Raw genomic sequence first — 26,157 nt, 5'->3', positions numbered from 1 at the left:
GACATCACTGTTTCCTGGTAAGTTACATCAGCAGCAAGGCATTCAACGGCCCATTAGATTAGTTTGCAAATCCCTGATAGCTTTTTAATAATGACTCTCTTTAGAGATCACCACCTCTGCCTCAAGGGAGTCCATGCAACCTCCATAAATATCTCCCTGTTGAAGACAACAGTGGTGCAATGTGTAACCTCACACTTACCCAACTTTACCACCTACTGCGCTGGTGCTTCTTTGGCCTAACACTTAAAAATAGAGCAACATCCATGATGCTGTTCCTCGACCGTTTGTGCTGCTAGTTTTAATGCAGAAAAATATAAGCAGAGGTAGATAATCCAGAAATAATTCAGAAATAATCACTGGCTTCTGCCTTGAAGCAGAAGGAAAATACAATTACTCATACAGGTACACAAAAGAATTAAACTGATCAAAGGTCTATCAAGTAGTTCAAAATCATGTATAATTTGTTAAATTTGGAATCCATATCAGATAGGGAAAGACTTTTTTTTCCCCACCACAGTAGCAGTGTGTTGAAAAGAAGTTTGTTCTGTTTTAAAACATTGTGTGTACTACAGATCATTATCACATTCCTACCTGGGCAGATAATACATGTAGCTGGTAAGGAAGCATTTCAAATTTGGTGCCATAAAAAATGATTCATGTTTACTCAAAGGTTGTTCAGTAGCAATAAAAAGCAATCATGCATTCAGCTTGTGAAGATGTAATATACAGAATCACTGCCCAGAACAACAGGACGCTTTCCCATTTCATAAGAGAAGGAACCTAGTGACAGGGATCTTTTCAGCATAAAGCTCCTTGGATTTAAAATGTTGTTAGAGGTGAAGTAAATATCATGAATCAAAACTTCCAGAAAGGATTTGTAGTGCGTGATGGAAGATCTTTTATCCTAATGCAAGACTTGGGATTTCAGAAGACAAATTATCCCATAATTGCTGAGCCTGAATGGGAGTGAGGGCAATAACCATCAGTGTCAAAACCAGTTCCATCAGGTGTGACTCACCTTGATAGGTCAATACATGGAGATATCCAGAAAGCTGTGGATGGGCAAAATGCTCAGAAGACTCTTGCATGATAGAAGCTTGAGACAGGAGTATACATAATCACCCAGATTATCAACAGGAGTTGCTTTTGCAAACTGCACTAATAATTCCGTGCTGATATCTTCTGTTACAGTGAAGTGTGCCTGAGGAAAAATATACCATTTATGACTGACAATCCAAGTCAAGATGGTCACTTTAGTGATCCAGTTCATGTACATACTGGGGAAAAAATACCACAGAAGGTGGGAAAAGGTAAGTAATAAAAAAGAAAAAAAATTAAACAAAAACCAAACCAAAACAAAAACCTGAGGAGTTAGCAAATTCTGATCTTCTTCTAATGGAGAATGAGACTGGAGCAGAGCTGGCAACAGGAGATTTATTGTTTGCATTGTTTCTAAAGTATTTGGGGAATCAAGTGGTAATTGCGTATGCAGTGATGTTAAAAATTAATTTTTGGTTCCTTTGTGCATTGGCAGTCAACTTGCAGCACATCTGTGTGACCATGGGAACACAGGGACTTTTACAAAGCCACAGCCAAAGCATGATATTTGCATGACTAAAGCTACTGGAAGTCACCTCAGGGCTGATCCGTGCTCTGAGGTGCCCCATGCCAGCAGATAGTGCACAACAGCCTGAGCAGCTCACTGGCATGAGAAAGAGGGAAAGGGGAATTGCTTGGATCATGGCTGTCGTGGCCACTGGAAATTGTGAAGGAGCCAGTAAACGTCCTATTAATTCCTTAAAACAAAACAAACCAAAACCAACCAACCAAACAAACAAACAAATACACAAAATATGGGTAAAGTCTTCTGAAAAATAAATATGCATTTAAATGTGCATGTGTATGTAGAGGTACACAGATATATGATGTATTTCATGTCTGCATGTAAAAATGAAACATACAATATATGCACTCACATCCTAATTATCTGCTATTCATGTCCAAAGCAGCAAAGGCCAAAAGTTCTCAAAAAACACATGGTGATGGAAATTGTCAGCCATGACAAAATTCTAAAAAAATTGCTTTAGACTGTCATTCAGATACAGCAAATCAGTCCAGGTGTTTGAATTTTTATTATTCCTCAAGTCAAAAGAAACCAAAACCTGTAAGTTACCTTTGTCTCCCACCAGCAAAAGTGACTGTGTTTCTGAATTAATTTTCTCCAAAAAAGAGAGTTTAAAATCCTTTTCAATACTGTGGAAATCTGAGAATGCCTAACTAAGTGATACCAAATTTGGCTGTAGTTATTTTGTGGCCGCTGTTAATGTAAATGAGTATAAAAGGGGCATTTTCAGGGGCAAAATAATTTTTGTCATTCCAATAAAATAGAGACACAATTCCAGTAAGAGAGAGGCAGTTTTCAAGGATTAGTCTGTTTGAGTAATTTCAGGAAATTATGATAATGTGAGTCAAACAAGTTGCTCTCTGTGAAGTGGCTGGATTATAGCTCTATAGGTTACACTGGTAATTGCAAGCACCAATGCTGCATGATTATTAGGATCCAGGTCTGTTTGAGTGCATAAAACACACAAGTGGCACAAGTCAGAGGAGCTCACATCCCTCCACTGAATGACATCTCCTACTGGCACTGCCCAAGATGGGATGGGAGCTGCATGGACCACCAGTCCAACCCAGAAGGATACTTGTAATCTTAGAATCATAGAATGGTTTGGGTTGGAAGGAAACTTAAAGATCATCTGGTTCCAACCTTCCTGCCACAGGCAGGGACACCTTCCACTAGACCAGGTGGCTCTAAGCCCCATCCAACCTGGCCTTGAACACTTCCAGGGATGGGCTATTCACAGTTTCTCCAGGCAATGTCCTCCAGTGCCTCACCACCCTCATAGTGAAGAATTTCTTCCTAATATATAATCCAAACCCACCCTCTTTCAGTTTTTAGCCATTCCCTCATGTCCTATCACTATGTGCCCTTATAAAAGGTCCCTCCCCAGCTCTCTTGTAGCCCCTTTAGGTAGTATAAGACTGCAATAAGATCTCCCTGCAACCTTTGCTTCTCCAAGCTGAACAACCACACCTCTCTTCTCTCAGCCTGCCTTCATAGGAGAGGTATTCCAGCCCTCTGATCATGTTCGTGGCCTCCTCTGGACTCGTTCCAACAGGACCACGTCCTTCCTATGTAGGGGGCCTCAGAGCTGGATGTTGTAAGCTGCTTTGTAAGTCATTTGATACACTATCAGTTCATTCCCCTCATCCCTTCCACTTTTTGCAACTTTCATCTTTGATAAAAGTTCAAAAATTAGTTACTGGAGTTATAACTAAGTTTAGAACTGCAGGAGAAACAATGCTTTTGCTTTGCATTGGGTTTTCTTGTCAGAGAATGGAGCTAGCGGAAAGCTCCAGGTTGTGGCTGTAGGCTTGTAACAAGCACCTGTCACAAGGCTGTTCCTGGCACGCTGTCACTTAACTGCTGGCCTCAAAAGTGTATAGCTTGCCCTTTTCAAGCATGGTATTTTGCAACATGAAGGGGTGAAAGTGGCTGCGTATTTTGAGTCACTAACCAAACCACAGCAAACTCCAATAAGGATCAAAATTCAGTGAGAGAACACTCTGAACACGCACTTTTCTGAAGGAGGTATCCAGAAAGGAAAGAAATAAGTGAAAACTTCAGAGAGAGATAGTTTGAAAGAAAATCATTGGGAGAAAAGATCGGTAAAGAACTTTCATGGTTATAATGATGGGGGATGTTGAAGATTTCTGGTCACATTTGGCTTCAGGTGTTCATTTCCACAGACTGAGGAAACACTGAAAGGCTTTGGGTAATGCCGGCAGGCCTTGATTTCCCAGACACAGATCAGCAAAACAAGTTCCCACTCATGGCTGGGCCAAGTAGTTCGGAATACGAAAGATTGCTTTAGTTAAGGAACCAGCTAAGGCGATGCGGTAACTCGTGTATCACCGAGTCGCCCCAGCCTTCTTTGTCCCGGCCCCATCCCCTTCGCAGGTCTCACCCAAAACTCTCGGGTTTGCCCTTGGAAAGCACAATTTGGCCATGAAAGCCACGCAGGAGCTCTCACCGCCGGTCGAGTCCCGCCGCCCCCGCGGGGGGGGTCCCGGCCGGCCGGCGCTGCCTGCGGCTGCCCCGGGGACCGGCGCTGCCAACTTTCTTTCTGCATCGCCTCGGCTCGCTGGGACGCCGCGTCCCCGCCGGAGGGGGTGGGAGGAGGAGGAGGTTCGGGCTGCTCGGCAGCCGTACCCGGCCGGGGCTGGGCTCCCCTCGGGGGACACCGCGGGGGCCCCGCTGCCCGCCCGCCGCAGCGCCGAGACCCCCGCCGGCACCGCCAAGGTCACTGCCCCGACGTGTCCCCGGTCGCCCGGCCGCCGACACTTGAGAGTTTCAAGAGGCTTTTCTTTCCCAGGAGCGGCGCCCGCGGGGAAGGGGAAGGGGCAGGAGGGGGCAGGCAGGAGGGACAGGCAGGAGGGACAGGCAGGAGGGACAGGCAGGAGGGCGGGGAGAGGCTGGCAGGGCAGGAGCCGGGCGGGGTGCTGGCTCCAACTGGAAAGGAACCGGTCCCAGCCCAGCTGAGGAGGCTGCGGGAGAGCCGGCAGCGCTCGGGGAGAGCACACCGGCCCCGGCCCCAGCCCCAGCTCCAGCCCCGGCCCCGGCCGGAGCAGCCGCCGCCCGCCATGGGCACCGCGCCCCGCGTCAGTGCCGCGGCCCCGGCGGGGCGGGCGGGGGGTGCAGCGGCGGGAGGGATGGGGGGGCTGTTCGGTGGGGGAGGATCTACCCCATGTCACATATGGGAGGGGGACCTACAGCCTGGGATGGCGGTCAGGGAGAAGGGGGTGAAAGCACCGAGGTTTTGGGGAAGATAGTGATGCAGAACCACCCGGAGCCACGGTCTTAGTCTAAGGGCAACCTCCTAATTCTGAGTTTATGCTGTAGGGTGGGTCTGTGAAGGCAGGGAAGATGCCAGAAGGGGAGAAAACGAGACAATGTAAGCAAGAAGAGGAGCAGCTGCAGAAAGAAGAGAAGCAGGAGGGTCTCATCGAATTCTACAGTTCCTACCAGGAGCTATTCCAGTTCTTCTGCAGCAACACAACCATCCATGGGGCTATTCGCCTGGTGTGCTCCAAAAAGAATAAGATGAAGACAGCTTTCTGGTCTGTTCTCTTCTTTCTCACCTTTGGCTTGATGTACTGGCAGTTTGGGATCCTCTACAGGGAGTACTTCAGCTACCCTGTGAACCTCAACCTCAACCTGAACTCTGACAGGCTCACTTTCCCAGCCGTGACGCTGTGCACCCTCAATCCATACAGGTATGAAATAGACTTCCAGAGCTGTTGACTGCCTTGACTTTAATGGGTGTAGGATAAAAGCATGTACTTATTCTCCTCATGGTCCTTGAGGGGCCATTTCTGTAGCGGTGTGGGTGGAAAGAACACCTTTCACAGGCCTTTGCTGCTGCAGGGCACTCACAGTAAGGCATGTTAGTTTAGGCAGCTCTGCTTGGTGGTGTGTGTTAGCAGCCTGCAATATAAACTGCCACAGGGCTAAAGCAGATTTACTTCACTCCTACATGGACGATAGCCTGCAGCAAGGGGTGAGATTTACAGCTCGCGGCGGGAATGTCCGGAATCACCTCAGCAGACTTTGCTGCATGTCTTATTCAGAGCTGTTTATGTGCATCCAGCCCTAAACCTGCAAGTCCTCTCTCTCCCCTGTATAGATACAGTGCCATCCGAAAGAAGCTGGATGAGCTGGACCAAATCACCCATCAGACACTGCTAGACCTTTATGACTACAACATGTCTCTGCCACGAAGCGACTGGTCCACCCTGTCAACACAAAAGCGTAGCTCAAGGAGCCTGCTCCATCATGTCCAGCGCCATCCTTTGCGGAGGCAGAAGAGGGATAACTTAGTCAACTTGCCGGAGAACAGTCCCTCAGTGGACAAGAATGACTGGAAAATTGGCTTTGTTCTGGTGAGATCCCTAGATATCCTGTGCCCTACCCACTCCAGTCTCTGCCTAGCTACTTCTATCTTGTTAGACCCTTGCCCATGCATTTCGCTATGTACAAATCCAATTAATCTGCACTGGCTTTTGCTAGTGACAGATAAAAGTGGAGCTGAATCCTTTGCCCAATGCAATCCTGCTCCACAAGACCTGTCTCTGTCCATGCCCAAGCCCTGAGGGGACTTGTCCGCTTTACTGTCCATCTTTTCCTAGGTACAGCAGGGAAACTTTGTCCTTCCTGAAGGCTACATCAGCCTTGCAGTTGCCTTTGGAGAGCAGTTTATCAGCATCAGCTACTGTATTGCCCAATAATTCAAAGGGGTAAAGTATTTGATGGTCCTGGGTCACCTGAAATGTGGTCATGGTCGCATTTGCTCCTAGGTAGCAGCTTCCTCGCCCTAGGGTATCTGTGTTTGCATTTAAAAAGGCACTGAAGGACTGTAGCTAATCACTTGCCAGTTAACTGGAGTTCCCACAGGATCACAGAAGTTTTTCTGGACACACCCTGAGGGAAGGGCTCCCCACTCAAGAATTTAAAGCTCCTGGTTTTATACCAGGTAGAATTTATGTGCAGATCATCTAGCACACCTCACTGCGACTTTCTGCTTCCTGGGCTTTACTCAGCCTTGCTTATTCACCAGGTGTTTCCCTTCCACCAAGGAACTGCCCTGGGTTTGCTCTTTCACATCCTGCTGATGACCTTGGTGAAGTGCAGAAGCCCTGTGCAGCTCTTCCACTCGGTCATCTCCTGCCTGTGCTGAGGGAGGACAGCTCTTCCACAGGCACAGCCTCGCCTCCTGCACGAGAATTATCTGACTTGGCTGCTTTTCTCCTTCTCAACAGTGCAGTGAAAATGGCAAGGACTGTTTCCATCAGGCGTACTCCTCAGGAGTGGATGCCGTGCGGGAATGGTACAGCTTCCACTATATCAATATCCTGGCACAGGTGCCTGATGCAAAAGCCCTGGATGAGTCTGACTTCGAGAATTTCATCTATGCTTGTCGCTTCAATGAAGCAACATGTGACAAGGCGTAAGTAGTGGAAACACCCCACCGAGTCTTTCTTAAAACTCTCATTTTGTGCCTGGGTTTGAGGGGAATCAAGGAACCCACATTAAAGAACCTCTTTTCCAAGGTGGGATTGTTCCTTGTTCGTTTCCCATTGTCTCAAATGATCATTCTTTAGTCTTTCCCGTGGGTTGTTCGTATCAGGGCCGCAGTTTCTGTGACCTGAAACTATGAACCTCAAAGGATGGTTTTGCCTTTTCCTGAGTTTCACACAAATGAACCAGTTACCCACTGGTACAAATGCCAGAGTGGGTACCAATGTAAAGTGTAGAAGTACTTTTATTTTACTCTCTACAGTAGCAAAATGGTACATATCAGCACACATACAGGAAGAGGAGAGGAGAGAATTGATACAAAAAGACAGTAAAAAAAAAATTCTACTTTTCTCCTGATATTATTGGTCAAAAAAGAGGTAGTAGAGGTAGCGGAAAGACGCCCATCAGCAAGGGAGGAAAAGGGGTTGAAAGAGCTATTCTTCAGTATTAGGAAGATAATAGAGTATTTGCTAGTACTGCTAAAACCCATTTGTGCCCTCAGGAGCAGTATGAAAAACGTGCTGTAAAAACCTGTCCAGCTCCAGGACATTTTTTACGGTACATTTTAATTGCTTTCCCCTGTTCAGGTGAGTTTACACAACAAATACTGCCCATCTGCTGTAAGCCCCTCTCCCTGCTGATAGAAAACAGAGTTGTTCCTTTCATAAAGCCCTTCCTCTTGGTCTTGCAGTCCTTCTCACACTGTGTGAATGTTTTTGTTCCCCTCTCAGGAATTATACCCACTTCCACCATCCCTTGTATGGGAACTGCTATACCTTTAATGACAACAGCAGCAGCCTGTGGACATCCTCGCTGCCTGGGATCAATAATGGTGGGTGAGAGGCACTCTTTGGTGAGTAAGGAGTATCAACTTAGCTCTGTTTTCCTTAGGAGTTATGGGCATTCTGCTGTGCTTAATAGTGTTGGTGGGGGATTGCAGCCCTGCTCTGTCTCGCTCAAGCTGTTTTTGCCCATGTGGGGAGAGCTGTCTTGAGGACATGGCTATCCCTCACTGCTGCCCACTGAACTCTCTTTCTCCCATCAGTGCCTGATCCTTATGTGATCCTTATGTGATATGCCTGGTCCTGATCCCTCTGGACTTGTGCTGACCCTCCCTGAAATGTTGAGACACAGTGCTGTGCTTCTGAGAGCCTCGTCTTCACCTCTTCCTTCTCCATTTCCCTCTTTCCAGCAACTGACCTGCTTGTGTTCCTAAATCCCATAAACCTGTTGAGGCCAAATCTTCAGGCTTTTCTTCCACCCGACTCCAAGTCTCTCTATGAAATCTCTCTAAATTCCCAGTTCTGCTTTTCCTAAGCCACAGTGATGAAATTCAGCTTTCTCTGCCCTCTTCTGGAGCCTCCAGCTTTGTCTCTGGACTCCCTCCAGCCACCCTCTGTTGCTGCCAAGCTTCGGTGCAGCCCTGTTTGAGGTCTGTCTCTTTCTGTATCTCTTACAGACTCGCTTCTAACCACTATGGTCTCCCTACTCTCCCGCACCACAGCCAGCCGTGACCTCCCTTGCTCTCTGACAATCCCTCAGGTCTCTCTCTGGTGGTGCGCACCGAACAGAATGATTTCATCCCTCTGTTGTCCACGGTGACAGGAGCCAGGGTCATGGTCCATGATCAGAATGAGCCAGCCTTCATGGATGATGGGGGTTTCAACGTGCGTCCTGGTATCGAGACCTCCATCAGCATGAGAAAGGTAAGGAAGCAGCAGGGTAAGAGCTGTGGGTGTGAGGTTATGGGGAGGTTTAACTTGGTGCGTAGGTACAGACGGGTTGTCATAGACCCAGTGTATGTTTAGGGGGGGGAATTAGTCACAAGGAGTGGAGGGAGAGGAGGAAAAGCAGCTTACTGGACTAGACGAGAAGCATTTGGCTGCACTTTATCAGTGAACAATGAAATGGAGGCATCTTGAGGAAAGCATAAAGAGTAGATACTGACAGTCGAGCAGTGTGTGGCATGGAAGCTTAGGAAGAGGACAGCAAAGTTCCAGTTGTTCTGTGCAATGACAGTTTGCTATTCCAGGAGATGACTGTGCGTCTTGGGGGCAGTTACAGTGACTGCACAGAGGATGGCAGTGATGTGCCAGTGCAAAATCTGTACTCATCCCGCTACACCGAACAGGTAACTCACTGTCACCGGTCCTGTGCTGGCTTGTTTCCCTACTTTCCCAAAATATTTTAGTTCCCTAAGGGCCACACTTGTCTGTGGGCTCTGTTAATAGAGCCCACAGGTGGGGCCTGCAGTAGGTTTGGTTTCCTTGCTCAGCCTTTTCTACCTCATGTGCCTCCCAGGTCTGCATTCGTTCCTGCTTTCAGCTGAACATGGTCGAGCGCTGTGGCTGTGCCTATTACTTCTACCCCTTACCCGAAGGAGCAGAGTACTGCGACTATACAAAGCACATGTCTTGGGGTAAGTGGACAGGAGGAACAATAAAGCTCATGCCCATCTGAACCTGTTAGGTGCACCCCATGTCCCAGTACATCTTACTGTCTTCATTGAGCTTCCTGGGGGGAACATCCAAAAGACACTCTTGTCTAGGATGGTCAGTCCTTGGAACTTGTGGAAGGAAACCTTCTCTGGATTCCTCTTACTGTCACACATTGCCTTTTGTATAAAGATACTGTGAGCTTACCTGGATTTACTTTCTCTGCTGTTCAGGCTACTGCTATTACAAACTCCTGGCTGAATTCAAAGCTGATGTGCTGGGCTGTTTCCACAAATGTCGGAAACCTTGCAAGTAAGTTTGATCATCAGTCAGTCAGGAAGACTGAAAACTCTTTATTGCTAGAAGTGTTGGAAAGCATTCACTGGACAGGGCAAAAGCTTGAGTCAATAGCTCAGCTGCCACCCAAAATGGCATTATCTCCCATCAGGATGCCAAAATGACCAAGGAACATCAGGGTTAGCTTAGGGGTGAGCTCCCAGGGACTGTGCATTCTGCACATGGGAAGTGGGCAGAACTTCAGCATGGGAGGCAATCTCCAGGTGTGCCTGGAAATGGCAAGACCTGGCCCTGTGACTCCTACAGCTTCAACAGCTAACACAACCTCTTGTCTTCCAGAATGACAGAATACCAGCTGTCAGCTGGATACTCCCGCTGGCCTTCTGCTGTCTCAGAGGTAAGGAGAGGGTGTCCTGGCTCCTCAGCACTGCTCCCACCTCCTGTTTAGTCCTTCCTCACCTGGTACTAAACCTCCAGGATGTGACTGTGATCATGTAACACAATTTATTGCACTTTCATTCCAGGACTGGGTTTTTTACATGCTTTCACAACAGAACAAATACAACATCACATCCAAGAGGTGAGAGCCCCTAAGCAGAGATTGTGTCCAAACCTGAAACCATCCCAGTGGAGTGTGTGTGTTTTGGGAACGTCAGAGTTAAGAATAAATCAATGATGGGAAAAGATCAGGCATGGAACCTCTGGACAAGGCCAGTGGGTTTGAGCCAGAGGAGATATATGCTGAGATTTCAACAAGGACTGGGAATCCAAGTGAAAAATTTGAAAGGAATCAGATGCTGGTATGAAAGCAGTAAGCTCCAGGCACCTGCCATGTGGTCTGGAATCACAGTACATCCTCATGGAATGGTGGGAAGGAGAGCTGGGCAGAAGGTTTTGCCACAAACATTGGGTTTCACAGTGCAGTCTCAGAAGAGCACTGTGAGTACCAAAGATTACAATCAGTGCAGAAAGAGGGAACTGCAGGGATGGGAAAAAGCCTCTGGGTGGTATGTGAGGGAAAAGGATGGGGGCAGAAGGAGATAGAGTAGAAAATTACACTTGGTGAAGAAATACAGGGATTGAGAAGTTGGGGTTACTGATCCTCATCTTTCATTTACAGGAATGGAGTTGCCAAAGTGAATATCTTTTTTGAGGAGTGGAACTACAAGACCAATGGGGAGTCTCCGGCCTTCACGGTACACACTTTATTACCATGGCTTCTCTAGCCACCCATTCCCCCACGATGGCCCTCCACAGTGGCACGTGTTTGTTCCAGCAGCATTGCTGGCTCTCCAGTCTCTTTTCCTGTGGCAGGGTGAGAGGAGTCCCCCAGCACCACAGGGGCACTGCTAGCAGGAAAAGGCAGGGAGGCAAAAGTCTTGAATGGGGGCTGTCCTCATTGCTCTTTCTCCATCTCTTGCAGGTAGTGACTCTGCTGTCCCAGCTAGGGAACCAGTGGAGTCTCTGGTTTGGATCCTCTGTCCTGTCTGTGATGGAGCTTGCAGAACTGATTCTGGATTTCATTGCCATCACCTTTATCCTGGCCTTCCGCTGGTTCCGTTCCCAGCAGAAGCTCTCTCCACCAGGACCCTCTCCAAACAGTCATGACAACACTGCTTTCCCGGATGAGACACCAGGTCTCGGTGCTCCACATCGCTTCACTGTTGAGGCTGTAGTGACCACGCTGCCATCCTATAACAGCCTGGAACCACGTGGGCCAAGCAGGGATGGTGAGGTGGGACACGACTGAGGTAGCAGCTTGTTCCACCGTACAGATGGGTGGCAATTGGAGCAAAGGCTGCACACTTTGTCTGTGGGACCTGTGTTTCCTTCTTTCTTGGGTGCTGCACCTGGACCGTAGCAGAAGACTGCTCTGTGGTTAGCCTGGTTCATTGCTTTCACTACTCTAGGTGAATTCTTCGGTCTCATAGAACACTATTGCTCTGGGGATCACCAGGGATGAGAGTTGATCTAGTCTATGTATGGGGGGAGATGTCCTCTTGATTTCCTTACACTCTGTGCATGTGCACACCTACACATGCGTGTATGCTTGCTTTTTCCTGCAACAAGGATGCTGCCACCGTTCTGGTCTGTTGTTAATTAAAGAGGTTTGGCAGGTGTGACTGGCCTCCTCTGTGGTATGACAAGGGACAGGAATAGAGCCTCAGCTGGGGTACTACTCTCTCAACATGCTTTGTTAAGCTCTCCCTAAGGTCGGAAACTGGTTGCTCTTTCCTTGTTGCTAATATCTGGCCCTGATCCCAACACTGCCACCCACTCCCTTCTCCCTCAGAGAAGAGGCTACTTGAGACAACAGCCACTGGCATAATCTCAACCATTACTATGCACAATTCTCTGGAGAGGTGGTTGACGCTTGCTGCCACTCCCAGGTCCGGGACAAAACACCTCTGGCAGTGCCAGGTTTCCCTTTTCAAGCTGCCTGTATTGCAGTGGTAGATCTTGGGTGTATAGCCTCCCTTCCTTGTGATACACTATACACGTGTACATCCAGCGATTGGCAACAGGTCTAGGACAAATTGATCTCTATATCTGCTTGGCCCTCCCTGCTTTCACAATGGAAACAAAGAGAGTTTGGCAGGATTATGCACACCCTCCAAAAATCCCAAACAGTACCTCTGCTACCATGGGATCCCATAAAAGATCAGAAGAGCACAGGTCCTGCAGTGCCTGTTCTGCTCGACCCAACCCTTACCTGGTCCACCCACAGAGACTCTGCTGAGGCTCTTCTTCCTAAGTGAAGCACAGGAGAAGTATTGCAGACTTTAGTCAAAAATCCTTCCAGTTAAAGCCTTATCCTATCCGATTGGACTACATAGGCAAAGATTGTCCTCTTTTCGGGAACTAATTTGGGGACCTTTGCATAAGAGAACACATCCTATTTCTTGCAGTAAGCTTGCCATACTCTTTTCTTACAAATATTCAGACTTCTGATGCAATGGTGTTTACACAGCACTTTATGGGGTATCAAGAGAGCAAGGGTGATGTCCTTAACAAACAGGATTATCCACTTCACAGGACACAAACACAGATACCAGAATTTAAGCATATAATTTAGGCAAAGACCTGTGGTACCATTTACCCAATCACATTGCAAACAGCAGCTTTTGAATTTAAAAACTAGTTAATCATAACAAAAGAAAAACTGAAGTTATTTACACATGCTGATTGTATTGCTCTTGCCTCAGTTACATAAATGCACTTTTCAATTCCCAGCAGAGAGTGATTTTATTCTTCTTCACATACACAAACTCTATATTCTTTATTGCACAAATATTCATGGGTTTTCAGATTTTATCCCAGCGCTCGGCTGATGACCCTTGTTTGAAAGTGAAGATGATATCTTCCTGCTGGGAATAGAAGCAAGCAATTCAGGGGGTGTCCTTAAGCACAGGTGGCAGCCCAGTAGGAGGGAGAGTCCTGCAACAGGCATTTTGAGGTGTGGGAACATGTATTCTTCCTGGGAGGATGCCACTGGAAAAAATCAGGGCATCTGCAAACATGAAAAAAGTCCACTTTCTGTGTCTGTGGGTGATTTTAAATGAAGAAAAAAGAGTAATTCAAGAATGAAATCTCTAAGTTGCCTTAATGAAAGGACATTCATATTCTGTACAAACACTGTCCAAGAGGCAGAGCTAAAAGCTAGGTTTAGTTGCTAAAAGTAACTTTGGTCACAATTAAAGCAAGAAAGGCAGATAGAGAAGTAAAGGAGAAAGAGCAGGTGCAACACCTAAAACAGTTGCTGTATATCATAAATGTATGATGATTCATATGGTGAGCATGATCTTTCCTGAATATCCAAAGAGTAAGACACGATTTGTCGCATCACATGGTACTTTCTAATAACCATAAAATTGATGAGACCCGCTGCATCACACACAGTTAAGTGGGTGATTAAAGAAAGATTAATCAGAGGCATAAACTACTTGAAACACTAAGTTCTCTTCATCATAAAGAAATATAGCTGTAGAAGGCAGTGATGTATTCCCTGGGGGAAGCTTGCATCATATTCTCTCCCTTCTGTAGAAGTGTTAAAATGGGGGGAGGGGGGGGGGAAACAAGAGCTTTGACTGATGAACTCAAAGTAATGGCACCATTCCACATGGCTGTAAATCCAGATTTAAAAGCCTGTACAGGCATGAAGAAGCTGTTATACAAGCTGGTAAATAGATTAGCCCTCCCTGTCCTGAGAATCAGTGCAAAAATTGCTATCTTGAGAGAAATCAAGTGATCTTCACAGAAATATCCCTATGCTTCTTGTAGGCTGACAAGACCACAAATCATCAGCTCAATAGATGTATAGTGAGCTTGGTCTGGCTGACAACAAGAGGCAAGTCCAGCAGTGCTGGAGTGAGAGTGCAGAAAATAGGAGTGTTTCACTGAGAATGTGAAAAAAACAGAGAAAAGGGGAGAAAGTGCACGTTTAGAGGGACCTGTACATCAGCAAAAGACAAAGGTCTGAGCTGGGGTGGATTTGTACCAGAGGAGGAAGTTGAGGCAAGGTAAATGCACAGTAGTCTAAGATATGTTAGAGGCACAGCACAGTTATTAGGAGGACGTGGAAAACATGCAAAGAGCACCTGAAGGTCACAGGACACTGAAGAAGAGCGAGTTGTGTCGTTTTGGACTGGGAGCATCTGTTGTGCAGGAGGGAGGCAGAGAAGTAGAAATACAAGTGCCTGAAGGGGAAAGGAAAGTGCAGGAGAAAACGTTTTGTGGGTAAGATGGAGTATCAGAGTGGTTTGTTTTGTAGGAGTAAGCAGCACAGAAGTGGGTAGTTCCGTGTATTTAAGGGTGAGAAAAAGGAATGTTTATGCAATGGAGAAATTACAGAGGAGGAAGAGGGATGAGAGTTTAGGGCTTTAAAATGATAGAAGATTTGTTCAAGTGTTTGATACTGCTGAAATACAAGGAAAGAGAGGTGGGCTCTTTTGAATAGGGAACAACCTGCAGAGATGGGGTAAAGGGCCCCAGCATCTGTGGGACTGTGGGGTTGGCAGACATTTGCAAGTTGATTGAGTGTTAAGAGCATTTGGAAATCATGTGCTAGCAGAGAAAATGAATACAGTGTCTGGAAAATGTAGGGATTCTGAAGTTTCTGAGGACTTCAACTGTGAGATCACGTGACTTCAGAGAATCTGAGAACCTCTAAGGAATTTTGGAGTGTAGTGAGACTGGGGGAATGGAAAGAAGTATAGGGAGAAAGGACAGAATGGGTCAGGCCCTCCATGAAGGAGGAAAACTAAGCACAGCATGGTTGAGAAGGCAGGAAACATAAGGAGAGAGAGGCATAGCCAGGCATACCCAGCTATCAGCTGAAAGCTTGTCCCTCCAGAGTGCAAAACTGTGTTTCTCCAAGAACTAAGGTAAGAGAGGAAATGCAAGGAAGTACAACATAAGTGTCTAAGAAAGCTAGAAAAAAAAAAAAAAGAAAAAAAAGAAAAAAAGATCACTTGGGAAAATAACCAGTACATTTAGAAGAACTAAACTCTGCTTGCTGGTGGGTTTAGGGAAGCTGGACAAATAGGTGCAAGGTTTGTTTTCATAGACTGAGATCAAAACAAGAATGAATTTGAGGAAAGGGCTACCAGGCTCTTTGGACAGGTTCATTAAAAGCTAAGGGGTGGAGATGGACTACATCAAGGGATGAAAAAGGCAGCAGTGCTATTGGTGAAAGGACAGAGGGGAACCATGGAGATCAGGAACCACGAAGATCAGGAACATAACAGAGGGATGGCTGTGTTCAGTCTTGCAGTTCTTTGTACTTACCAATATGCAATATTTAAAGGAGGCTTGTGAACACAAGAGAGGAAAGCACCTTCAGCTTTCAAGTACATGCTTAAAAACAAAGAACTAAAAAAAAAAAAAAAAAAAAAAAAAAAAAAAAAAAAAAAAAAAAAAAAAAAAAAAAAAAAAAAAAAAAAAAAAAAAAAAAAAAAAAAAAAAAAAAAAAAAAAAAAAAAAAAAAAAAAAAAAAAAAAAAAAAAAAAAAAAAAAAAAAAAAAAAAAAGTTATTTTGGAGATTACAAAAAATTTATTAAAAAAAAAACCAACCAGTACAAAGTCTTTTGGAAAAGAAGCCTGGTAGGAAAGCACATGAAAAGAAAGTGCCATTTTGGCCTCTGCAGAAATCATTTAGTGGGTCCGTGCACTGAAGGAAAGGATGTTAAGGGGCTGATCATATTTGAGCAAGTAAGGGTGTTCTGAATATGTCTTGCTCTCTATTTCTGGCAAAAAAATAGGTTAAAGATTATCAGAAGTATGGAGGCTGAAGTATCCAAGAGTCACAGCTGTGATGCCTATTTGTAAAACTTGTATCTTTATCTGTTACATCTCAGAGAGTAATTATTTGCTAAGAGGTCAGAACAAAGATAAAACCTCTATACCTCCCCATTATTGCTTCTCTTCACCAAGTTAAGGCTTCCAACCCCAGTGGATACATCAGAGCAGGGACCTCTGTCCCTTCACAGGAAAGCTAGGTCCAATAAACAAATGTTCATGCTACATTTCTACTGAGGAAAAATCTGTCTTCCCCACCATGATTTGGCTACTCTCCAGCTGAGACCACAAACCCCACCACTGATGAGAACTTGCAGCCTGATTTGATCAGCGCCCAGAGACCTCAGGAAAGGCCAGAGCAATGCTTCAGGCACCTAGAAATATGAAGGTTTAAGGCATATGCATTTAAGAGCAGTATAGTTGATGCTTTTCTTCCACCAAATCCAAAGACATCAGGATAAAAGCATTGATATGGGAGCTGCATGTTGCAGAGAATAGTTTGGGTTGGAAGGGACCTTAGAGATCACCTTAGATCCAACCCTCTGCCATGGGCAGGGACATCTTCCACTAGATCAAGTTGCTCAAAGCTCCAGCCAACCTGGCTTGAACACTTCCAGGGATGGGGCATTCACATCTTCTCTGGGCAACCTGTTCCCATTCAAAGGCACATTAAACATGTTCCATGTTTAAAGGCAGAGCTTGAATTTTTAATTAGACCTATGAAGAACCATTCTCCCAAAGCCTTGGCCTTGCTTATAGAGCACATTTAAAACCATGTTTTGTCCAGGTTAACAGACTCTGCGGGAGCAGCAGAAATGCTGATATGTTAAAGGATGGCACCTCAGAGGGTGAGCTCCCAGCAAGGCGTGGTATTTCCAATGCCTAACCAGAGGATTTATGGTTAGACATGCAACTCTTTGCAAGCATCCACAACATGACTCATGAACTGAGCTCAACCCTGGGGAAACTTTCAGCAGTATGTTCAGCTCCAGCTCTGTGCTCCAGAGCATCTGGCCAGCTTTGGAAAGTGAGCATTCAAGTCCCCAGCTTTGGCTAGAGACTTAGACTGCATAGTGAACAGTCTAAAAATGCATGTGCCCTGAGAAACATTTTCCCTATCCTGCTACATGAATGAGGCTGAGAACTGATAGGAAGACAACACACAAATTGGCAGGAATTGTAGCATGACTAGTTCGTTCAGCTTGTGCAGGTCTGAACTGTGTGAAATTTTAGACTATAAATGCTGCTTTAATTCACCAGCCAGTCCAGATATCCTCCTTTCCCAGGAAAGCTTTTACCTTTGAAGAATTAGTCTAGCTGCCTTGCTCCAAATTCACCATTTTGAATTGTTGCGGTGTGTTCATTGTCCTGTTACGATTTTGGTGATGTTTAAGACTGGACAAAGATTGATCATAAGGGAACCCCAAGCTACAGAGAATACTGGTTTACAACCTAACCTTTGTAGGATCAGATAAGGGCACAAATTTTAAAATAAGTCCGCACAGGACAAAGATCTGCCGTTTCTTTTTAATGAGTTTGAAGTGTACAGTGAAACAAAACAATGGGGCACTTACCTTTATTGCAGTCATGATCTAAGATATGCTGTGAACAGGATCCTACTCTTGGAGCTCATTTGGATTCTGAACTTATATTCCAACACCAGTGGAGAATTGTTTTCTGGGCTTAAGGGTCTGAGGTTATTGACACCCAAAGACAACACAGCCTGAGAGCTAGAGCTGCCACTAACAGTCTCGAATGCATAGGAAGGTAGTCCCCTGAATAGGACACAGCAGCTCAATGTTTGGTGGCTGGAGGTAGAGCTGGCTTGGGCAGCCTATTCCCCCAGAGCTGCTGGTTCAAACATTTTGTTACAGACTTACCAGAGTCAGGCCAGCACAACTGGAACAACCATAATTTTTCAATGGAAAACCAGCCACTGCTTTGAGGGCCAGAACTCTAGGTATGTGTATGCTATGGAAGTGACAACAACAACAACAACAAAGACATTCCAAAAACAGTTTGGCATCCCAACCCTCCCCACTCACTGACAGACCAGACAGACTCAGAGAGGTGGTGAACTGTGTTTCTTAGAGTTCTTAGAGACCATTAAAAGTACATGAGCTGATTTCTAGAACATGCCAGAGGAGATTACAGTTGTGTTTTTAAATGAAGTAAATAAACTGCACGTGTGTAAGTGGCTGTAATGCAGCGGGCAGCAGAGTCCCTCGCTTTTACTCAGAGGGCCTTGGTGATTTGTTTTGCCCATGCACAGAGACAAAGGAGGGGAAAGGGAGCACAGGAGGAGGCAACATACAACATTCAAGAGAAAGAAATTAAAGAGACAGCCTAGGGGGAACCTCAGCCCCCAGAGAGACAGGAGGAACGGGGCATCAAAGGCTTGTTTAGGAGAGTTCGAGAGAATTGCTGGTCTGGGGGCCTCAAGCTTGTATGCCTACCCCCTAAAATGACAGCAGTAAGTAGCACAAGCAGGCCCTGGCTCCTCTTCAGTAGATGCACTTCTGACCATCCATCACATCTCAGTTCCACGGGGAATTAGGGAAGTGCTCAGGGGACGTGGGCTGCTTCACTCCAGATCTTCATCTCTGCCCTCCCCCGAAGTGGAGAGGAATGGAATTGCAGGGAGATGAACTTGAGCAAATGAAATGCTGGGGCATGGAAGTGAGCATGCAAAACCTAACCCCTTGCCAGATGCCCTGTGAGGAGGAAAGGGGCTTCCCCAGCACAAGGAATGAAACAAAAAGCATCTGCCCCTCCCATCTTTTGTACTTTGCTCCCATTTGGGAACACTGGTGATGTTCTCCCCACCTCCTCAAGTCTAAACAGATTCCAGAGTATTCTCGAACAGAGGCAGAGCTTTCTAAGTTAAAGGAACACCCTCTTTCCAGTCTAGATTACAGGCTACAGCTCAGCTTGTAAAAAAGGAAAAGAAAAAAAAAAAAAAAAAGATGACAAGATATGCATTCCTTGGAAGACTCTACAGAAACAGGGCAGCTCATTTAATGCCATGTCTGACAACACATTGAAGCAATTCACAGCTCTTGTTACTTTTGATGGAGAAGAACAAGGGGATTCCTTACAGAATGAGAGAGCATTCCACGCTGCAAGTTCACTTACAGCAGAGACCACCCTGGATCTAAATTCAGGAGAACCCATAGCAAGTAGGAGGATTTCAGTTTGATAGATCTCTAGAGACCTAAGCTGCCAAACTGGGACATCTGATGTCACTTTGCAGTATCCTTGCCTAAAGCAGCATTTCCCTTTGAATCCCTAGGTAACCATTTCAAGTATTTCCTACTCCTGCTGAAAGTTAGTGTTCTGTGGCAGGAGAAATGGAACAGATACTCTTAATCAGAAAGCTGTGCAGCTCATTCAGTTTCATCTGGAATACCTCCAGTCCCCTTCACCTCCATTTGCTACTGCAGCGAGCTGCCTTTGACATTCAACCCAGTAACACAAAAGCAAAACACCCATTCCCATTCTGCCATTACCCCAAAGTCTTCCTTCTAGAAAGCTACAAGATAGTAGAAAGCTACAGGATCCTGGCTTGTGTGTGCATAGATGAAAGGAATATTTGACAACTCCCACCAGACTAATTATTGTTCTTTTGTTCTTTCTGGAGAGAGACTTTACTCTAATATATGCCTTTTAGATAATAACAATGCTCCTTTCACTTAACTGTGTTTAGCCTGTTGCACTTAACTGAGGTAATCATGTAGGCTCTCCTTTATAAAACCTGAAATGGCCACGTTCAGACACCAAGTCATCTGAAAATAAGGACAGGCAGAATAAATCATTTAAGTGCTCGTCTCTCCATGGCTGAAGAAATCTATGTCACTACATCTAGCTTAGTCAGATGGCTCACAGTCACTGGCCATCACTAACTAGCCTTTATTTCAGAAGCTCAATGAAAAGCTCAAGTCATGCTGCCACTCTTTTTAGGCAGAACACTAAAGAATCTCACATGCTGAAGTCCTTCATCCTCAAAGGCACTGCGTTAAGGCATTCTTATTTTGCAGGAGTTCACACAGGCACTATTTGACAAGCTCACAGCCAAAAATAAACCCCCAACATTCCCTGCAGAAGAGCAGAAGCAAATAGCTACCCACTCCTCATTTCCCTTTCCTCTAAACATAGAGGATGCTCCCTAAAGCTGCAGCAACTGTTGAAAAGTCTAGCAATGTTTGGTAAGCGGCTCAGAGTCCTATACAGAAGACAGATTAAAAACAATAAAGAAATCAATGAAGAAGCTGGGTGAAAGGGAAGGGAAGGAAAGGGAAGGAAAGTAAAGATTTGGAGGCAAGAACAGGCAGGCAAGGTGATAGGGGACAGTAGGTTGCAGACTGAAGGAGCTACATTTAAGTAAAAAAGTAGACTGGAGACAAAGCAATAGGAAAAAAAAGGAAAGAACAAAAGGGCAAGTTACACCAAAGGCCCCTCAGAGACCCAAATTACCCATCAGGGAAGGGACTTGCTAACCCATCCACCCCAGGGAAAAGGCCCCTCATACTTACAGGTTTACCTGACCTTGCAGGCAGAATTTCTCATTTCTACAATGATGGCATCCCCAATTCCTTCTATTACTATGTAAAGCATGCTATTTCTGCAATAAGTGAGGAAATTCCAGCACTTCCACCTCCCTTCCCCAAGGACTGAAGTTAACACTTATGTAACTAAGACCCTTGAGATCTCAAACCTTAAAGGAAAAATTAAAGTAGTCTAGAGTTGCTATTCCTTCACCTTTGAGCCTGAGCTTTTTGGTACTTACTTCCAATCACCACCACAATAATGGCACCAATCACTCCCATCATGATCATCATCTGGAGAAAGAGATTGTCAAAGAGTAATACTCAGAACAGATGGACAAGTTCATATCCTCCCTGATGGCCAGGGAACATAAGCGAGGCCCTAAAGGCAAGACAGCCAAGGCCTCAAAGTCTTTCCACAGGGAAAGAATCTTAAGCATTTGAAATTGTCATTAAACCCCAACTATACTTGCGAAGCCCTGCAGGAGAGGAGTAGCCCATTTTCCTTCTGTTTAAGGAGGTCATGGCACTAGGAAACTCACCTTACAGTTCTTCCACCAGTACTTCCTTTTGAGTTTTGCTGCGCTACTTTCAAATATTGAGGCGCCAGCCTGAAGTGCATCTGCCCGGTCATCTAGCTCTGACAGTTTCTGGTCTCGTTCCAGCACCTTGTCTACATTTACACACATTATATCAACCACCTGCAGAAGAAAGAATAGTAGCAGCAGTTGTACTGGTAAAGAAGCTGAAAAAGTAAGAGTAACTCGGCCAATAACTAACGTTTAAACCAGGTCTTCGCTCCTCCATTCTCAGCTGCTTTTAAAAGCTCTCAAATCCAGAAGCAAGCCAAAGCCGCCACTCTCATGAAAAGAATGATATGCTCGCTCCCCGGTAACTGCAAAATTAACTTATGAGCTTCGTGTTGCTGCCTCAGCGAGGCACAAAGGTGCTACTGCACGGCAGCAGCCAAGCTGCAGGAACTGTTTGCGGGAAGCCAGGCAAGGGTTCCCCCACATCCCACCGCACACACACTGTTCCCCTGAAGCAGCAGGCAAGGATTAAGAGCTGTCCTGGATGCCGTATAGCTTTATTTCCATAAGAGATGCAAGATATGAAGTACTAAAAATAAAAAAATATCTAACTGCCCTGCTCTTTGGAAGTCATATCTAGAATTAGGCAGCTTTTAAACAAAAACCAGTCTCTCCCCAGCCTCTTTATAGGTTTGCCACCCTATTTTGGAGTATTAAAGTATTAATGCATTTCTGGCATTGGCGTGACACGAAGAGCCATCCCCGCAGTGACAGACACCTGTCAAGAATATCACTGCTGCAGAGCAGTGGGAGAAGAGTTCAGGCATCCAGTGGGAAGCCAGCGGGGCTGGCAGAGCTACTGACCTCCTGCACCTGGGCCTGGGTCTGCTGCAGGCGACGATTACTGCTCAGATTGGGGGGAGCCCCGGGGGGGCCTGCACCGGGGGCTCCCCCTTCAGGAGCTCCTCCTTCGGGGGCTCCCCCTTCGGGGGCCCCGGGAGCAGGCTGGGGAGCTGGGTCAGACCTAGGGAGAGACACACATGGGCAAAGAGGCCGTTCGAGAGACAACTCCCCAAATCTACACGAAGCCCCCTGCGTCTAGGCTGAGGGAGCGCTTGCCAGCAGCCCCGCGGGCCCGCATCTTCCCTGGATCCCCCCAGACCAGGAGCAGGCGGGCTCGTGGGAGAGCCTGGACCAGCGACAAGCCCAGGGGGGCTGCGGGGATCGGTCGCGGGGGCGTGCGGGTGCGGCAGCGCAGGGGGGCTGCACGTAGGCGACCGCGACACAGGGAAGGCAGGGGGAGGAATGGGGAGGAGGAGACAGCGCGGGGGCACCCCGTGGGGTCGCAGCAGCCTCCGGGCTGAGCGCAGTGGTGGCCGCCGGCCAGGTTGGCACCGGCCAGGAGGGGGACGCGATAGCCCCGCGCATCACCAGAGGGGCACGGCCCACGCACCCACCCACCCACCCGCAGTCGGCGGGAGCGCAGGACCGCCCGGGGGCAGTGCGGGCAGCCCTGCCTGCGGCTGCTGCAATGCGCCACTCGGCCCCATCGCCACCGGCTGGGACGCGGGCTCTGCGCTGACCCGGCTCCCTCGCGCTCCAGCCACCGCCCCCGCGCCGCCCCCGCCCGGTCTGTCGGTCGGACACTCACATGGCCGGGCCGGACTGGACCGACACTGTGCGGGCTGTAAACACCGCTGGAGCTCCGCATAGATAGCCAAGGAATGCCGCTACCCGCACTTATAGCCGGCCGGGCCCCACCCACGGAGCCAGCAGCCAACCAAAAGTTGTCCCGCCGGGAGCGGCAGATCGGCCCCGCCCCAGGGTTCCTCCTCAGCCAATCAGCGCTCCGAGATTGCGAGTCCACTCGGCCCCGCCCCCAGATTGCCGCGGGGACAAGCCCCGCCCCCGGTGACTCCCCTGTGGGCAGCCCAATGGGAGCGGGGTCCGTCGCCCCGCCCCCCGTGCTGGCCCCGCCCCGCCCCTGCGGAACTGGGGCTGACTCGGCCCCCATCCCGTTCCCCATCCCCATCCCGATCCAGGGCTCTCTCGTGGCCAGGCGCTGCACCTTCCGGCCCCGCCAGCCCTGAGCGGGGCCGCCGCGCTCCGTGTCGGTCACGCAGAGCCAGAGCGTGGTTACCCACCCTGTCCAGTTTTCCCCTTGGAGCTCATCCCAGCGAGTGCCGTAGTGGTGGGAAATGCGGAGCAGTTCCGTAATTCCACCTCCGCAGTGTGTCTGTTGGCTCTGGTGAAGCCGCTGTCCTTGCAATTAAGAGATGGTGTCGCTGGCCCACTTCCACCATACAGCACAGCATGAAAGGGAACCTGAGCGAGTCCCGTTTGAGCTTCTGCAGCCTGCGGGGGGAAATGAAGTTCCCGCAGCAGCCCCGAGAACAGCAACGTGCGTGTGTTTTTTCCCTCTAAAAATCTGGAGAAGCCTGATGGATCAGAAGGAAAGATTCTTCAATTCAGCACAAAAAAAGGAGGCAGGAGCATATTGGAACAAGAAGTTTCTTCATAAAGCATTTGGTGTGGTGAGTAGGGTGACCAAAGCATGGGTTCACACACCTTTTCCTTTCATAAGGTGATACAGAACATTCATAGTTTTTAGTATCAGATCTGATAGATTAGTAGATACACAAGACAGAAATGTTACAGATGACAGCATGGGAACCAAAACACCACAGCTACACGGTGAACACGTAATACAGGGTTGTGACTTGAGCCAGGTGATTTGCAGACGGGAGCAGACTAGCACAGGGCTCAGCAGAACTGCAGGTTTTTAAGCTGAGCCTCCAGTCAAGCTGCAAAGGGACAAGTTACAGAAGAAGTTTCCGTAGCCTGGCGACCTTCCCACCGCAGTCCAAGGACTGTTCCAATAACCATTGCAAATAACTGAAGACAGAGCTTATGGAACTAGTGGCCACTGAGCCCTTGCCAGCTTGGTTCTTGGGGGTTAAGAGATGACAAAGGGTACAAGGTACTTGCTCTGACACTCTTCCTGTTTCTGACATATTTTCAGCCAAGGATTTGCTACACCCATGATTTACATATATAATAACCCCCAGCTGCTCTCTTTCAGGTGTTTGCTCAGTCCCCAGTTGGATCTGTGCATGTTTCCTGAATCCACACCACCTTTTGGCAATTCCCACAGGTCTGCCACCTTGCTCCTGAGAATGTGAACTTCAGCTGTCTGAACAGAGTTTGCCTTCACTTTTCTCAGGCTTAGACATAAAGAAAGTTCTTTCCATTCATTCCCTGCCACTTCCAACCAAGTGCTGGTGGAGACAGCAGTGTTGCTTAGTAGCAAGATACATCAAGTCAGCAGATGTAACTCCCAAATTACTTAGCAGATAAATTAAGAACTAAGGGAGAAGAGGTAGGCAAGTGCCTGCTCATGCTACATTTTTTTCCCAAGTGTACAATGGTCTCTGTGATGCTGGACTAGAGGGGATGCCAGCTGTGACTCACTGTAACTTCTCCTCTAAACTAACTAGTAACAGTTATGGAAAACTAGAAGCTAGAGTTTTTTAAAACAGTTAAAGACCTGAATTACTTTTGCAAATCCTGAGTCAATTATAAATGAAAGGTCATTTGGCCATTAAATGCCATTAGTAGGGGTTTAAGTCATAGGTGTGAAACAGGAGACAAATCCCATTCTGAAGACTAGTTTCAATGCATTTCCACTAACATTTGGGTCACGCACACTTAATCACAAATAAGCAGAGGGCAAGGGAGAAATCAGGAAGACATATTAGCAGGCACTCTTGGCACTAACTTGAAAATTTGGTTATGAGGAAAATCTAAGCTGGAGCATACTGGAATTGTCAAGTAGAATGTGAGAACCTGGGGCTAACAAAGACTAAAAGAATGCAAGAAACCTGGCCAAAAAATAGAGACCCGAGGGTCAAATTCAGGGATCCAGGCTGGAACAGATGTCTGCAAGATGTCAGAAATGCTTGAGGGGGCAAAGAACTTCCACAGAGGAGCTCAGGGCTGGAGCAGCAGCAGGACCTTGGGAGCAGGCTAGAAATACACAGCAAAGGTTGTAGGAAGCATTGAAAACCCAACTGAGTGAAAGCTGTCTTTATTCTGACCACGATGCCACAAACCCATGCTCCACATGCTGAACCCTAGCGGTGCTTCCCAGTGCGATTGAATCGCCTGTACAAGTACCGGATCCTCTTGTTCAGTTTGTGAAGGTCCTCTACAAACATCCGATTGCCCACCATCTTCTTCTTGCGGATGCACCTCTGCAGCTCATTCCCCCGCCAGCCTCGCAGCCACGTGGGCCCCTTGATGAGACTCTTCGGGTGGATCTGGAAGCCGCCTGAGAACAGGAGAGAAGGCAGAGGTGAAGCCAGGCTCTGGAGAAGACTGTTCCTAGGGCGGCCGGCTGAAATCCTCCCCTCCTGGAGGAGGCGCCAGCCCGCGGGTGGGTCCAGCCTCCCTCCCCTCCAGCAGGCGGGCTGTGTGTCTTACCCAGGATCCCCACGTAGTCGTAGACCCCGAACAAGGCCCGTTTCTTCGTCCAGCGGTCCACCTGCTGGCGCTGCGGCGGCTCCTTGATGCGGATGGGCCGGGTGAGCCCCGCCAGGGGCGAGGAGAGGGGCACGGGGAGGCCGGGCCGTATGGGCGCCCAGCGCGCCCCGCCGCCCTCGCTAATGCCCCGCTCGGCGCGGAGCAGCGACGCGGCACGGCCCAGCAGGGCCCGGCCCGCCGCCCGCAGCAGCAGCGCCGCCATGGGGGTGAGCCCCGGTGCCCCGGGGGCAGGGACGGGACGGGACGGGACGGGAGGCCCGAGCAGCCCCTTCCGCCGCCGAGCGCAGGGGCGCGGAGGTGACGTCTGCCCAACGGCCGCGAGCGCGGGGGGGGCGGCGATTGGGCGCGATGCCGGCGCGCGGCGAGGCCGCCGG

At 47.8% G+C, this 26,157-nt stretch overlaps 3 protein-coding genes across 12 annotated transcripts in view; 1 reads left to right on the top strand and 2 right to left on the bottom strand.

Moving 5' to 3' along the window:
* The window catches only part of VAMP1 (vesicle associated membrane protein 1), a 30,253-nt gene extending 7,258 nt beyond the window's left edge, over positions 1-22,995 (bottom strand). The window contains exons 1-6 of one of the 8 annotated variants that reach the window (XM_027885256.1): positions 22,371-22,416; positions 22,106-22,333; positions 21,254-21,412; positions 20,954-21,005; positions 18,048-18,138; positions 8,777-8,867 (exon numbers count right to left, since the gene is read on the bottom strand). In XM_027885256.1, coding sequence (XP_027741057.1) covers positions 18,086-18,138; positions 20,954-21,005; positions 21,254-21,412; positions 22,106-22,333; positions 22,371-22,382 — 504 coding nt within the window. In that variant the 5' untranslated portion in view covers positions 22,383-22,416 and the 3' untranslated portion in view covers positions 8,777-8,867; positions 18,048-18,085. Of the gene's footprint in view, positions 1-8,776; positions 8,868-12,527; positions 12,622-13,051; positions 13,363-15,898; positions 16,116-18,047; positions 18,139-18,234; positions 20,561-20,953; positions 21,006-21,253; positions 21,413-22,105; positions 22,334-22,370; positions 22,417-22,892 lie in introns of those variants that run through there. The other 7 variants (XM_027885255.1, XM_027885253.1, XM_027885257.1 and 4 more) reach the window with 7 other exon arrangements.
* Positions 1,260-13,045, top strand: SCNN1A (sodium channel epithelial 1 alpha subunit). Of its 3 annotated transcripts, none has more exons than XM_027885251.1 (13): positions 1,260-1,310; positions 4,964-5,337; positions 5,748-6,003; positions 6,982-7,067; positions 7,870-7,970; positions 8,681-8,844; positions 9,171-9,269; positions 9,440-9,557; positions 9,807-9,885; positions 10,210-10,267; positions 10,395-10,450; positions 10,991-11,066; positions 11,294-13,045. In XM_027885251.1, exons 1-13 carry the CDS (start codon positions 1,269-1,271, stop codon positions 11,618-11,620), a joined length of 1,836 nt encoding a protein of 611 aa, XP_027741052.1. In that variant the 5' UTR covers positions 1,260-1,268; the 3' UTR covers positions 11,621-13,045. The 3 variants fall into 3 exon arrangements, with proteins under 3 accessions (XP_027741052.1, XP_027741048.1, XP_027741051.1); XM_027885247.1 differs by having other exon boundaries at positions 6,880-7,067; XM_027885250.1 differs by lacking the exon at positions 1,260-1,310 and adding an exon at positions 4,599-4,722 and having other exon boundaries at positions 6,880-7,067.
* A 2,317-nt stretch (positions 22,996-25,312) lies between the features above and the next one.
* Positions 25,313-26,000, bottom strand: MRPL51 (mitochondrial ribosomal protein L51). The gene is made up of 2 exons (XM_027885260.1): positions 25,724-26,000; positions 25,313-25,571 (listed from the first exon to the last, which is right to left on the bottom strand). The coding sequence occupies exons 1-2, from the start codon at positions 25,983-25,985 to the stop codon at positions 25,375-25,377; spliced, it is 459 nt and encodes a 152-aa protein (XP_027741061.1). The 5' UTR covers positions 25,986-26,000; the 3' UTR covers positions 25,313-25,374.
* Positions 26,001-26,157: the final 157 nt, after the last annotated feature.

The sequence above is a fragment of the Empidonax traillii genome, unplaced genomic scaffold, assembly GCF_003031625.1.
Source record: "Empidonax traillii isolate 1590-97213 ecotype Southwest subspecies unplaced genomic scaffold, ASM303162v1 scaffold163:size1593379, whole genome shotgun sequence".
Classification (NCBI taxonomy): Eukaryota; Metazoa; Chordata; class Aves; order Passeriformes; family Tyrannidae; genus Empidonax; species Empidonax traillii.
The sequence above is the reverse complement of the archived record's forward strand: the minus strand, read 5'-3'. Positions and strand labels throughout refer to the sequence as shown.